General features: G+C 35.2%; 1 protein-coding gene across 2 annotated transcripts in view; it reads right to left on the bottom strand.

Annotated features, from left to right (window-relative positions):
- Man1a1 (mannosidase alpha class 1A member 1) overlaps positions 1 to 14,815 on the bottom strand; it is a 168,275-nt gene that overhangs the window by 75,176 nt on the left and 78,284 nt on the right. For both annotated transcript variants that reach the window (XM_076858303.1, XM_076858304.1), the window contains exon 6: positions 1,274 to 1,368. In XM_076858303.1, the coding sequence (XP_076714418.1) occupies positions 1,274 to 1,368 (95 nt within the window). The remainder of the gene's footprint in view (positions 1 to 1,273; positions 1,369 to 14,815) is intronic.

Raw genomic sequence — 14,815 nt, 5'->3', positions numbered from 1 at the left:
TTCAGAAAAACAGACCCTGAGACATTATAGAGCAGAGAACTATATGAGTTTAATGAAGCCCAGTGGTGTGGAGACTCCCCTCCCTCTGCCTCAACATGCCCACCCTCCAGACAAACACACACTTATAGAAAGGCACAGGATGAATTAAAACAAAGCATGACCTTTCATGGATTTATTTATTAAAAAATAATCAGCAATTTCATAATGAACTTCAGGAAAGAATGTCACTAAAAATAATTAAGAATAAATGTCCATTAATCCTGCCACACCACCCTGTTCGTTTTTTTGGTGTTTCTAAGAAACCCATTTGTGTTTATGCATCGATGTATATACATAAACATCTAAATACATATTACAGCTCTACCATTTACTTACTGTATGATGTTAGGCAAATTACTTAATCTCTCTGTGACTCCAGTTCCCTATGAATAAAATGGAGATAACAACAGTATTGACCTTACTGGGCTATTGTGAAACTTCTGTGTGGTAATAAGTGTAAAGAACCCACCATACTTTATGATAATAATAGTGGCAATCTTCACCATCATCCTTCTAATCTCAAAGAGCCCCCTAAGCCATTAATAATTCATGGAAAGGAAGAAATTAAGAATCTTAAATGACATGCTGAAACTATTGTGAAAACCCAAACAACTCCCTGGGAGAACACTAGAAAGTTGTTTAATTCAGGTTTCTTCTTGGGGCCATATTCTCATGGACTTGGCATACCAGGTTTCCCCACCCAAAGAGGATGAGAGGTTGGATTGATCTGGGTCAATGAATCAGCCCCCTTTCTTCCTTGCAATGGTGTGCAGGAAAGTCTCAGGTGCTCCAAGTGTCAGTTTTACCAGCTCCTTTGTTTGGGGGAATCTGATTTCTCCCAGTGTCTTATCTCTGTAATATCCTCAGTAGCTAAATGCTCTTAGGAATTTGCTTTCTCTGAAGTGAAACAATTTCATGATGACTTAAAAGATAGTGGGATGCTATTGATATTTATGGAGAGAGACAATATCACTGATGTGATCTTTCCATGAAATAGTGAAGACCTCAGATCATGTCTGGTTTCCATGATCCTGTCGGGGCTATGCTCTTCATGATGGCACCCTCTGAGGCTATGGAAAACTGAGAAGCTTATAGCTTCCAAGACAAGGACAGAGCCCAGTGGGGTCAATTTGTCACTATGATCACACAAGTACTAATCCATCTAGTGTTTACTTATTAGTCCACAATCTCAACCATTTCCCCTTAAAATATGTTGTTGAAAATGAAGTTTTACCTTTTCATATTCAGCAATGCCCAAGGTATTCCAGAGGGAGTATGAAATGCAGGTAGCAATTTTACCCCAAGTTCCACTGCTTTCTTTCGAAAAATCTGAAAAGTTAAACAGTTAAGTAAGCTACTGTTGCAAGCAAAACAAAATGATCTATTACGTTTAGTACTTTTCTACTTCAAATATTGCTTATCTAAAAAAAAAGAAAAGTTTCTCAAATTAATAAAATTACCTAGTAAACAAAAAATGATCCAGGGGCCTTCAAGCTGTAGGGTTCTTAGTCTTGTTTCATATTAGAATCATGTGGAGGTCTTAACACAACTGATGTTGTGGGCTCCATTCCCCAGATTTTCATTTTTATGGTCTGGGGCTCCTGGATGGGGATTTCTAAAGCACATTTCAATGTGCATCTTAGAAGGAGAAGCACCATTGTCAAAGAGTAAGTACTGGACTGAGAGCCAGGAGATCTGTTCCTATACCCAGTTCAGCATAGTTATTAATTAGGACATAGAGAAAGGAGAAGTTTTAGAAAGACATACTATCACTAGTATGTATATGTTCTCTTAGAGCTTGTAGCTTTAACTTTCTGTTAGGGGTAGGTGATATGGAAAATACATAGTTAAATTAGATACAGATTCTGCCTCAGTGTAGTAGGGAAGATAATATATGCACATAATTATCTAGAACAGATAAAATGAGAGCTAGAGATGCAATCTTATCTTGTTTAGGTGAATTCAGCAAGGCTGTGTGGTGGAGATAACATTACATGAGGAGTGTATGCAGCACTGAACTGGGGCCAATACTACTAGAGACTTGGAGAGACGAATAGGAAGAGAGAGACTCTCTGTGGCATCAGTCTAAGCACAGAGGAAGGAAAGCAGAAGATTGCAGAATAAACAAGGAATAGCACACAGGGCCTGACCAAACAGGGGAATACTTGCAAATTAGGGTGGGCCTTACCCATAGTGTGGGCCAAAATCATGGAGAGTCATGCTAAGAATTTTATTCTGTTCAAGTGGAAAAATAACAAAAGTTTCTGAGCTGCCAATTCTATTGGACATTATTTTGCTGTATGAAAAAAAGATCAGATCATAACCATTCAGAGTTTAAAGTCCAAAGAAACGCATTACCTCGTTCACTGAAGGAAGGGCTACCATAGCTCCCCCCGTGACAGCTGTGGTACCATGCAGGTGCACTCCTTAGTGAGCCCGGTAGGCTGAGAATTTAACATTTTTTTCTGCCTTCTCTTCAAACAAGGGAGAAGTGAGAAAGATGGTTGGAGCCCTGAAGGGCATGGATGAAAAGGCCTTCTTCAGGCAATGAGAAAGACATGATTAAAGTGGTTGTCAAAGCATGCCTGTCTGCTCCAGCGGGCAGCACGGTTGTCCACAGCTCCTGCTCTAAGACCTGAGCCTCCCAATAGGGAAAACCCAAGATTTGAACTCCAGTAAAACCAACACTGAGGCTACTATTTAGACTTAGGTTTTGGGAATCTAACTCTCATTTTGTAAGGAAAGTTAAGAAACAAATAATTTTAGTCTAAAACTTTGACAATCAATGTAAATAAACTGGCATTCCTTGTACACAAATAAAGATGCACATATTTGTAATATATAGAAAGTGCTAAATATAAAATAAAGGTGCCATTCGCCTCACAAATTAGTATCGCTTCTCTTGTCAAAGTAGACAATTTCCTTTATCGACAACTAATAGTGTTATGGGAGAAGAGGAGAAAGAAAAAATAGATCAAAGGGTACATTCTTCTTCCTTCCCTTTTTCTGCCTCACCCTAGAGAATTTCAGGGTGTCTTCTGCTGTAAGGATTTATCCAATCACTGTCCAGCCATCTGTTGACTTCCTGGTTTCTAACCAACTTTTAAACTGTTAATTAACTCCTTTTCAAGAAACTTACATAAGATAGAAGTTAAACTATGTAATTAAAACACCATTTTGGGTATTACCATTTGGCATGAGAGTTAAGGACTCAAGCTTTGAAGGCACAATGCCTGTGTTTGAATCTTAGTTCCACTTCTTCAAACTGAGTAATTTTGGGCAAATTGTTTAATCTCTGTGCCTAAGTTTCTTCATCTGTAAAATGGAGATAATGATAGCATTTTCTTTTTAAAGGTTATGGAAAGAAATAAATACTTTATTATATTTAAAAAACTTGGGGCACCTAGTAATTATTCTAAAAGGTTATTTGTCATTTTTACGGTGATAATGATAATGATATTTCCTCAAGAACTTTCTCTATTTACTGCCTGAAATTCCTCCTTGTATTGGCTTTATACAACTGCTGTTTTGGTGTGTTGGTGCATTCTCCCTACTCACGTGCTTATCTACTCACGTGCTTATTATCTTTCTGTCTCTGTTAATCCCCATCTTCCCCTGCCACCTACTCTTATCACCTTCCAGGTAAGTATTCATTCCCAAGAGCTAAGCCCTCAGTTTTCATCACCTGTTTAGATTCCCAGATTCAACTTTCCACTTTTGCTCTAGTTCTGCATGGATCATTTAATATCCCAGAAAACATCTCTAGTTCTATCACTGATAATTGTTTGTTCACTTTCTTGGACTCAAGAGCTGGCATTTTGACAATTGACTTATTGCCCTTCAATAACTAAGTGTCATCACCAACTCCTTCGTGTCTTGTGTACAGCATACTCTCTGAGATGAGCATAAGGCCATGTTCTCATCACCAGAAACAATGAAAGAGACGAAAAGAAGCTTCTCTTACCCAGCCTCTCAGGATTCTTCCTCTAGTTTTAATTAACTTTTATCTAATAGTACAAATGTTCTCCTTTTTACCATACTACTTTCTTGTTCAAGAAACTGTAATGATTCCCTTTGTTGTCAAAAGTGCTCTACTGATCTTTCAACACTTCCTATGAACTTTCTGTTCCCATGGAGAGTGCTTTTGAGACTTCCTGGTTTCAAGCATTCTTTCAAATTCGGTCCACCTTATCATCTTTATTTACACAGTCCTCTCATTGTGAAACACCCTTTACTGCCTCCTTTTGGTCAATCCAAATTTGTCCATTCATCAAGGGTCGGGTCAATTTTCAACACCTGGCCAAGATCTTTGGCTTCTGGGAACCCTCACATCGACAGCTGGCATCACAAGGCAGGATTTGAAAACTTCAAACGCTGATCTCTAAATGTTTTCATATGTTACTCCCTTGTGTCCCCCCTGATAATTTTCCTTTCTTTCTCAAAGTACAGAAAAAGACCTCAACTTCTCCCTTATTGACTGTTAGACATAGATAGCCAGCAGAGATTAAAATTTACATCTATTGATATCACCACAGTGTTCCTAGTGGTAGGTAGGAAGACACTTGTATTGTCAATGAGCAGATAGGCCACTTCTCAGGAGTGGGGCCCTTGCTGTTTCCTCTGGCTGCAAGGCTCTTTGCATGCCTGGCTCATTCTTATCTTCAAGAACCCTTTTAAGAGAGCTCTTTTCCTAACAACTCACAAAGTTGGCATCCTTATTTATGTCTTAGCATATCTGCCCATTCACTTCTGTTCCATTATTTATCACCTCCTAATTATCTTATTTGCATACTTGTTTTACTGTTTGACAACCCACTAGATACCAACAAGATGAGGACATACACTTTTCCTTGTTCATTGCTATATATGTACCCAGTATTCAGTAAAACAGTATCTAGTACTCCATAAATGTCTATATAATAAATAAATGTATCCATCAAAGATTGATTAATATGCTTGGGCCAGTGTTCTGAGGAGCCATTGGTCTTACAGTGTTTGCAAAGTGCTCCATCCTACTCTACTAGTTGCTGTTGTCTGAAAATAATTATTTCAAGAATTCTGGAATCTCAACATTGGGCATCATTACGGGACAATTACCAAGATAATTTTGGATACAAATTTTAATTATTCCATTGATGCTTTAAATAAAATCATATATGAACCTCTATCAGTTTCAATTCTTAATGTTTGATTTGTTATCTCCTCCTGAGATTTGAAGAGACGTTACCTGGAGGAGTAATCCAGATTCTAAAAGAGAACATCTTTCTACCTAAAATAATGTGTGTGTAATAAAACTAACTTGTAGAATTAATATTGTTAAAAGAATGAAGGCGACATGTCACAAATCATTCTAAAGGGCAATTAAGTTTTAACTAGCACATCTTGGATGATGTGCTGAAAAGCAAATTATTATAAAAAGCACACTAAATGGTACTTCAGTGCTCCTTCCAAGGGGCTGAATATGATGGAGAAGACAGAGGGATGGGACTAAGGACCTTGATCTCAGATCTGAGCCTATTTCTGCTTCTATGTTAGGCCTGGTGGAAGCTTAATTTTTCTGGTTCTGTTTCCCTAGTACAAAGAAAAATCAGGGCTGATCATTTCTACTTTTGATTTATCACTGGAAAAACTAGTATACAGGGGTCACAAAACTAATTAAAGTGTATCTGGAAAAAAAGCACTATTAATATAATTTTTAAAAAGGCAAATATTCATTACCACCCAAATAATAGTCAATTTTGGTCTCCAAAGTTTGTTGGTACCTTCATTTGGTGGGGTAGATTTTATGTTAAGAGGGCAAGATGGAAAATGGCAGTTCATAAAATGTAATCCCTGCTTATAATAGAAGATATTTTCTTCCTTTTTTTTTAAAAAAAAGTATTAAAATAAAATGGGGCTTTTGTATATGTAATTAGCAATCAATTTGAGATGGACAGATATGATCCAACAAGAATCTCCAAGAATATTTTGCATGATAGAGATTCTGATTACATTGATAGCAAAAGTCAAAACTAATATAGTTTGCTGAAAGAAGGGTGGTAAGATATGATGAAATAGCTCCTAAAATAATCTTTCAAGCATGTAACTAACAAGTAGCTTTGAATAGGACCTTTTATGGTCAAAAGTTAAGAATTTCAAAATAACCACATCAACATTATATCTTTTCATTACACTTAAGTAACATCATCACAATCTTATTGCTGTTTTTGTTCAACGTTTTAAAAACTTCAAAATTTAAAATCTGTCAAACAGAAACATTTATCTTCTTACTTTATCCTTACAGATAGGATTGGACAAGGCTGTAAACAAGATGTATGGCTTTCTTTGTCTTTCTAGTTTACAGTTCCCTGAAGAACACTGTACAAGAATAATATACATGCCAGAGCAAAGAATAAAGAAAGAAGAAATGAATAAGAACAGATGGTTCTGGAAAGAAACATTTCCAGTTCAGACTTGCTTCAGTTTGAAATGCACAATCAATATCAGAGACTTTCTTCAAATGTTCATGTTGAAAATTTCACTGTTAAAAGATCAAACGCTAATTCCCCATTAATATAAGCAGAGTTTACTATTACTCATTTCAAAACATAAAGCTTTCAGCACAAGATGCCATAAATATGATAAATATCTTTGGCTGAAAATAACTAAAATAACTTACATATCATTCACTGAGGGTCAAGTTTCATCATTCAACTAATATGTGCTTATTAATCTTCTTGGGGTCTTCAATTTCGTGTGGAACTTTGAAAGGTTTAAATATCAGAATAAAAATAAAGTAAAAAAAAAATAATGCTGTAGAAACCTCAATGGGACATCAAAAGTCATCTAGTTCCATAATCCTGGTATACAGATAAAGAAACTGAAGTTCAGAGACTCTATTCTCCTAGTTAAATGTCTAAAGGTTTGTGGACAGGTATAGTCAAGGGAATAGCAACTTCCTGTCATCTCTGACTCATGAAATTCTTTGATCCAGAGGGACCCTCCCTTGTGGGTCATCGCTCTATATGTGTGCCCCCACCCTTCTTTCATTGACTTTTTCTAATTTTCCCATTTTTTCCTTTTAATTTCTGATCAATACCTCAAAGTGAAGCTTTTGTAATAAAATTTTTTCTTCCATTTATCAAATTGCATTATAAACTTCATTTAAAAATTATACATTTAATTAGAAGACTGCTTTTGTGAATTGTTTTATTTTTCTTCCTTGTGATTCATACAATTCAATTAGCCCTCAAGCAAGTAGATGGAAAGAGTGTTGTGCATTTTCCTGAAAAATTAAAGCACAAAACTCTCCAACTTGTCTATTCAAAATAACCTGCCAGTAATTATGGGTCACAAGAAAGTAGAATCAATGAATGTCCCTTAAACTTGGCTCTTTAATGTATGAAAGCACAAAGTTTAATGAAGGAAGAAATTCTGGAATATAATTTAAAAATCTAAATGTAGGATGTTCTAGCAAGTAAGCATTTTAGATCTATCTAGCTTTTTAAAAGATATTTATTCTCATGAAAAACTTAACAGCTGGTGAAACTTTAAAAGGAGGTTTATTTTATATGATCTCATAGTAAAAACGAATAAATGCTGATAAATAAATGAAAACAAAAAGCATCCTGATATTGAATTTTTCCACAGAAAGGACTGTGATTTCATTCCATAGCACTAAAGTGGGGAGGATTTTATTACAGGTTTGAGGGGAAGCTGAAAAATCAGGAGAGATACTCAGGAGAATTTCAGGTTATTGTTCAGGGAAGGCACATCACCACTATCCATTTGGGTAGCAATCACTGCCACCTCCTCCTTGGCTCTAGTTCAGCATTTGCTAGTTAGCAGTCCTGCCATAATGAAGACACGTCACTTCACTGTTCTAACTTTCCTCTTTTGTAACATGAGGACCATAGGTAACATACTTTCTGAATTATTTTTCTGCTCCATAAGACATGTTTTTGAGTATTTTGGTAAATACTCCATATTTACCAAAGTAGTAAGGGCTATAAAAGAGAGATGCAGGAGGAAAAAGGAGCTCACAATCAGAAAGACAAATAAGACTTATAAAACTACATAAACACACAGTCAAAAAAATGACAATATGAATAAAAGGAGAGACTGCATTGGGTCTTGGAAGAGAGATAAGATTGAAGAGGTAGCACTCACATGGGGGCAGGTATGTGCTTATCTGAGGTGAGGATGCACACATCTGTGCACATACTTTGGGCTAACGTGGAGGACAGGAGATAAAGTACAGGGGAGAAGGAGGTGCATAGAGCTTTTCATGATACATAGCAGGCAGAGAGCTAGATTAATAAGGTCTAGAAGATGGCAAAAAAGAAACATAAAGATTAAGTAAAACAAGAAAATGGCTTTAAATTCAAAGGAGAAAAGTCCAAGGGGGTGGTTAAAGAGCATATCTGGGGTCTTATGGAAGTCCCCACACTTTCTATCTTAGTGTCTCCCATTTATGACAAGTAGGTTCTGGATCATCAGAGTTATGAGAAATGAGACAGCCAGAAAAGCTGCAGTTCTCTTTGGTTATGGAACTTCTTTGAGTTGTCAGAGACAAACATACGTGAATGACAAACCAATAAATTAGTGTTTGTGTATTGGTCATCAGAAGTGAAATCTTGAGACATAATCAGAGTACTTTATAGGTACTAGCGCGCTCGCCTGGCATGTGTGGGGCGCTGGGTTCGATCCTCAGGACCACATAAAAGTAAAATAAAGATGTTGTGTCCACCGAAAAACTAAAAACTAAACTAACTAAATAAATAAATATTAAAAAATTTCTCTCTCTCTCTCTTTAAAAAAAAATACTTCTTCAAGAAGAACGTATATATTTGTGGTAGCAATAAATGAGGAGGGGGCAGGGAGAAAGGAAACAGTATGGTTGAGTGTTACGTTTTCCGAACATGCATTTAATAGGGAAGTTAAAAATGCACAGAAAAGGGAGAGGAAACCTCATAGTAACAAAGCTTAAGATCATCCTTATGTGTGCCACCACTGTGCTGTTTTTTACTTTCCAACTCCTAAAACACCTTCCCAAGAATAGTAAATAATAATACAGTATAGCAAGAACAATAAAATCACGATAAAAACCCAAGCTATTATGCAGCACCTAAAGAGGGACTGTCAAGCTGTTTATTCCACCTGAATTTAGATTTTCAAAATGGAGCAAATCACCAAACTGTTGTTTACAAAAATACACAGTATATAATGAATAACATTTAATATTATGTAAGCAGGCCAAGTAGTTTCTGACCCTACATTTCTCATCAAAAGGAAAATATCTTATTTTTGTTTAAAAAATATAATGCTTGCTAAAGGACCAGGGAATTATGAAAATGTGTACTTAACCTAGCTATAGTTCCTAAAAGAATTTGTGGAATCCACTACATAGAGGTTAATATGTAATGTCATAGTGTTAAAATAGGGACTGTTCTATTTACTATTGCTTTTGCAGGTAAACATCAGAATCCATTTGAAATATATCAAATCCAGGCTTGAAAATATCTGTTCAATAAAAAGATAAGACTAAGAAAAAAATGATAGCTTCATCTACCCAAGTCTCGTTGTGACTCCCTGACCCTTCTGAGTTATGAAGCACTTTATGCTGGAGAATTTTTCCAGTTAAGTGAACCCCATCTCTGAAGAGCATGAAAAACACTTATAGTTTACCCTTTTATTTATATCAGTTTTTAAAGCATTTCTATCTGCTCTTTTTGATTTACTGAGATGTACAGTTATCCTGACATGTTGAATCAGCATCACCATCTGCAGGCCCTGTGATGGGACCAGGTGATCTAGTTTCCTGTCACCATTTAAATGATGTGCACCATCCTGAACACTAATGCAAACCTCTTGGTGCCTCAGTTTCTAAATATGTGACTAAGGAATCATTCTCCAAAATCAAAAAATGGCTGTGATTAAATGCACAGGTGTTTTCTTAAAGAGCAGTTATAGTTACCATCATCATTCTTTGCTTAAGATAGTGGTTCCCTTGGGAATAATGGAAGGAGATGAGGCTTTTGTCCACACACTAAGTAGCCCCCAAATCATTGAGCTCTTTGTGTCTGCTTTTTACAGTCCTACTGATTTCTTCTATTATGAACTATCAGTTTATTACAATAAAGTTCTCAGTGTTGTTTATTTGCTCTCCTTCTAATGTAAGTAGCTATATGCATGAGGGCATGGGGCTTAGTTAAATGTCTCTTCTGGGTCAATTTTATAGTGAAGGGTGTATGAGCTTCAGAACACGTGCCTTTCTGTGTCACATGTCTGAATTGAACTATTGACTCTACAGTTGTGAAAAGCAATAAATCTTTTTTAAGCGGTAATAGTTTGAGAATTTCTAAAGTAAATACCAATGTGCACATAATTTTTAATTTTTTTATCACTATGTAAGCAATTCCTTTTTCATTCTATCTAAGCAAATGCAAATCTACTTGATATGTACCTAATTCCATCAGGCTGGTGATTTTGGGTTCCTGAAAATTCTTCTTTATCATATATTATAACTAATACCTCTAAATTGCCTTAGGTCACAGAGCCCATAATTTTATGTCAGCTATGGATAACCATTTTAAGTTTTCAATAATGCTGCTGCTGGACAGATTATATGGTAACAATGCTAATTTCATCTTTCTAGCCCAGTTAATTAACATCTGTTAGCCTCAGTTTCCTCATCCACAAAATGGAGCAACATATCTTTGTACCTTAAAGCTAACTTTGAGAAGTTCTCTTATTTTTCCCCACATCAAAATTAAAATTTTATTTTTTCTTATTATACAATGAATGCATTCTCATTATTGAAAAGTTACAAAATTAGATAGATCAAAAATATAGGATGCTTTTAATCCTGTCCACCCACATATAACTTATTAATATCTTAGGCATCCATCCTTCTAAATGGTATTGCTCACATTTTTAAGTGGCATAATTATGCATACTCTACTTTTTAATATTTTACATCAACCTCCACCAAGTTAATCCACATCATAAGCTACATTCTATATCAAAGTCAATATTTAATGTTTAAAGTCTTAGATGCTAAATTTGATAGGCTTTGCCAATCACATGCTCTGGCTCATGTTTGTGTATTTATTTTTCTTTAATAATTCCTTTTAATGCAAAACCCTGCTTAGCTCTGATAGTACCAAAACAGGTTTCAGGTCAATTTTGGCTGAGCCACAAAAGCTGAAGAAGGAACATCTCAATACCTCCTTATCTTTACCATAATAATTTCCTTAGGTCTTGTGTTTGAAAGTGCAATTGCTGGTCAGAAGACATTTACTCATTCACTCGCTCACTCACTCACTGGTTGGCTCATTCACCATAGCTGTAGGGTTAGTAGCCCATAAGCAAAAGGTAAATAAATCAGTGTGTCTGGACCTTACAGACCCTGAATTATGTTAACTTTCTTGAAAGCATCTTAAATATTTTTCATTTAAATTAAAAGGTCTTATAATATTTTCATGTATCCTCTTTTGTGACAACACTGCATATATTTTTAATAGGTCAGTGTTACAGTCTAATAGCACCATTAATAATTCAACAACAATGCCCTGAATTAATATAAATCATCATCAGAATATTAAAATGTCACATAACTCAGTATTTTTATTAGAAGAGTTTTGAAAATATTAACTTGAAATAATTTGGGAGGCATTTCCTCTTTAAAATGTAAATATAAACAATAACAGGAAACATTTATCTTGTCCACTGTAGCCACTCTTGCATTAACAATTTTTTTTGTTTTCCTTTTTTCTTTTTTTTAAACCTTATCACATGTAGACATTTCAATGGTTTGAACTTTCTAAATTATAAACTTTTAAAAAGGATGGACCTATTTTATAATTTTGACCTCTTAAAAATGCCAATTCATTTATTCCACAAATATTTATTGAGTGTCTATGGACTACTTGCCAAGCTGCATAAGACATGTGGAACACATAATATAGGAGACGGCTGTGGTCAGTGACTCACAGTAATACTTGCTTTTAAAGCAGGACAGTGGAAAAACATCCACAGGAATATTTGTATTAGTTCATGATACACAGGAAAAGATCAAGAAATACCTTACATGGCTCATTCAAAAAGAAAATGAAGACAACATAATACTGTTGGGAATCCTGTACAAGGTAATCAGAGAAATCCTCGCTGCCAAGTAGTGTTACCAAATAAAATTGGCACAGGTGTTGCAGATACATAGAAAGGCAACAACACAAAGCTGAAGAGAAAGTTACCAAGGTGCTCTTTTAGATTTTAAATGTAGCTTTTGACAAAGCTCACCCCTCCAATATGATTTATACACATCATGTATACATCTTTTCTTCTGTGACTGGTCAGTATACTGAAGGTTATCATTCTGACAGGAATCACCCTTGATAGCTAAGGAATGAATCCATTAGATTATTCAAAAGCATAGATATCTCCGATAGAAAGAAATGAAGGCTAGCCATTTCAATATTAAACAACTAGCAAAGCACTGGCTAAAAAATTAATACAAATACTAAAATTTTCATGCTATAAAACAGAATATAAGTGAGATACTCTTACTCAGGCCCTAATTTTAGTCACTCTAAGGAAGTGCTGTTTACAAGTGACCAAAAACCCTGGGAAAAAGAATCTGTGCATTATACATTAATGATAGGAATTTGTGCCACATATTCTTCAGGGATTTTAATAGGCCTCTTCTACTTGATTTATTTAATGGGAATTTTCCCTAATATAAAGGAAATCTAAAATAGTTTAATACTCCATTTAGTAGTTATGATATTTGTTAGTTCAGGAAAAGAGCTTTATTATATTCTCTAATATAAGAAATGTTTTTTTTAATTCTTTTTGTTTATATTTATTTATTTATTTTTGTTTTGGGTACTAGGAACTGAACCAAGGGGGTACTCAACCACTGAGCCACATCATCGGCTCTTTTTATTTTTTCTTTTGAGACAAGGCTTCACTAAGTTGCTGAGGCTGGCTACCTCAGTCTTCCTAGCCACTGGGATTACAAGCATGTGCTACCATGCCTGTCTGTTTTATTTAATTCTTGACCTCGTAAATTAGAAATGGTTTCCTGAACAATGACAAAAGCTAAATTCTGATGTCTATTTTTTTAGCTCATTTTTAAAAACAGGAATCTTATTAAATACAGAGAAGAGGTTTTATGGCACTATATCAGTGGCTTTCAAAGTGTGGTCCTCCAACAGACAAGCAGAGTCAGCCTCATCTAGGAACTTGAAGGAAATACATATTTTTTTGGTCCTATTCAGATCTATAGGATCAGAAGCTCTGAGAACAGAAACTATAAATCTGTGTTTGAACAAGCTCTCCCTGGGATTCTGATGTAACCATAGTTTGAAACCACTGAACTCAGTATACTCAGGTAATCCAAGAAGAAGGGGAAATAAACAAACCGGAAAACATACTGTAATCAAAATATTTGTACAATACCACAAGTATTGTGCTATTTCTGCAGTTGACAAAGCAACAATCTTTAATAATCTTTAAGCTAGCAGACAGCACAAGAGGTATAGCCATGTGATGCTGAATCCTCACTTTAACAACCAACTTCCATTTGTTGTTATATTTAAGAGCAAACAGGACAGGACAGCCGATTCCTGAACAAATGGCACGTCATCACTGAATAACCAGGCTTTATGTGCTTGCCACTGTGGTTTAGTAGTGTATTTTACTGTTAAATAATGTCTCTAAGTCACTTAATAGCATTAGAGTGAAATGATATGGTCAAATTTATGAGGCCAAGAATGAATCTCCTGTGAGTACTTTACGCCACATTGAAAATCTAATTATTGGTTCCCAACACGGCATTTATTAGTATTTTTCCTGCTTCATAAGACTATGTTGCCAATCAGCTCACAGTAGTTTCCATTGTTAAAGAACCATCCAATGTAAAGTAGTTATTTTATCTACTTGTGATAATCCACAGGTAAAATAACTCTTGCATAGAATGAGTCAAAGTTAAAATATTTTTTAAAAGTTAAACTTTTTCAATAGTGAAAGCTATACCAATAGCTTATGCTATGCTAAAAGTGTGAAGATTTATGTACAAATTTCTTAAGGTACATTTGAGATTTATTTTTTATTGAAGTTCTTAATAATGAAATCAACTGGAAGAAAATGTAAACTAATGGATATATGTAAATATTTCTTGATGTCTGGATCCCTTGGGAAACTTGAAAAATTTAAATAAACAAAGATTTTTAAAAAGGTTCATAAGGTATTTCCAAACCCTTTTCATACAGGTGAAACTTCATTTATCAATCACTGATTAGAATCCAAAGTTGAGAGAAAATCAACACATTGTTCTTGTGCTGGTTGAAAAACAGTACATTTGAAAAATCATAATACTCTGCCTCTAAGATCAGGAAGAAGGCAAGATGTTCCCTGAGAATACCAAATATCGGTGAGGATATGGAGCGGGAGAAACTCTCATTCTTTGCTGGGGGGAATGTAAAATGATACAGCACTTTGGAATACAGTTTGGCAGTTTCTTCTAAAACGAAACACACTCTTATCATACAATCCAGCCTTTGTGCTCTTTGGTATTTACCCCAAAGAGCTGGAAGTTTATGTCCACACAAAAACCTGAACACAAATGTACAGCAGCTCTTTAAGACATGTAGAGTATTTCCATATACATTATATTTGAATTAGGCTTGTTATAGGTCTTAAATATAATCTTTGATTTATATATAATTTTATACACATCAAGCTAATTCAATACATTAAATACTTTTTGGTGGGGGATAAGGGATCGAGGGAGAGA

Source organism: Callospermophilus lateralis, chromosome 6, assembly GCF_048772815.1.
Source record: "Callospermophilus lateralis isolate mCalLat2 chromosome 6, mCalLat2.hap1, whole genome shotgun sequence".
NCBI classification, from domain to species: domain Eukaryota; kingdom Metazoa; phylum Chordata; class Mammalia; order Rodentia; family Sciuridae; genus Callospermophilus; species Callospermophilus lateralis.
The sequence above is the reverse complement of the archived record's forward strand: the minus strand, read 5'-3'. Positions and strand labels throughout refer to the sequence as shown.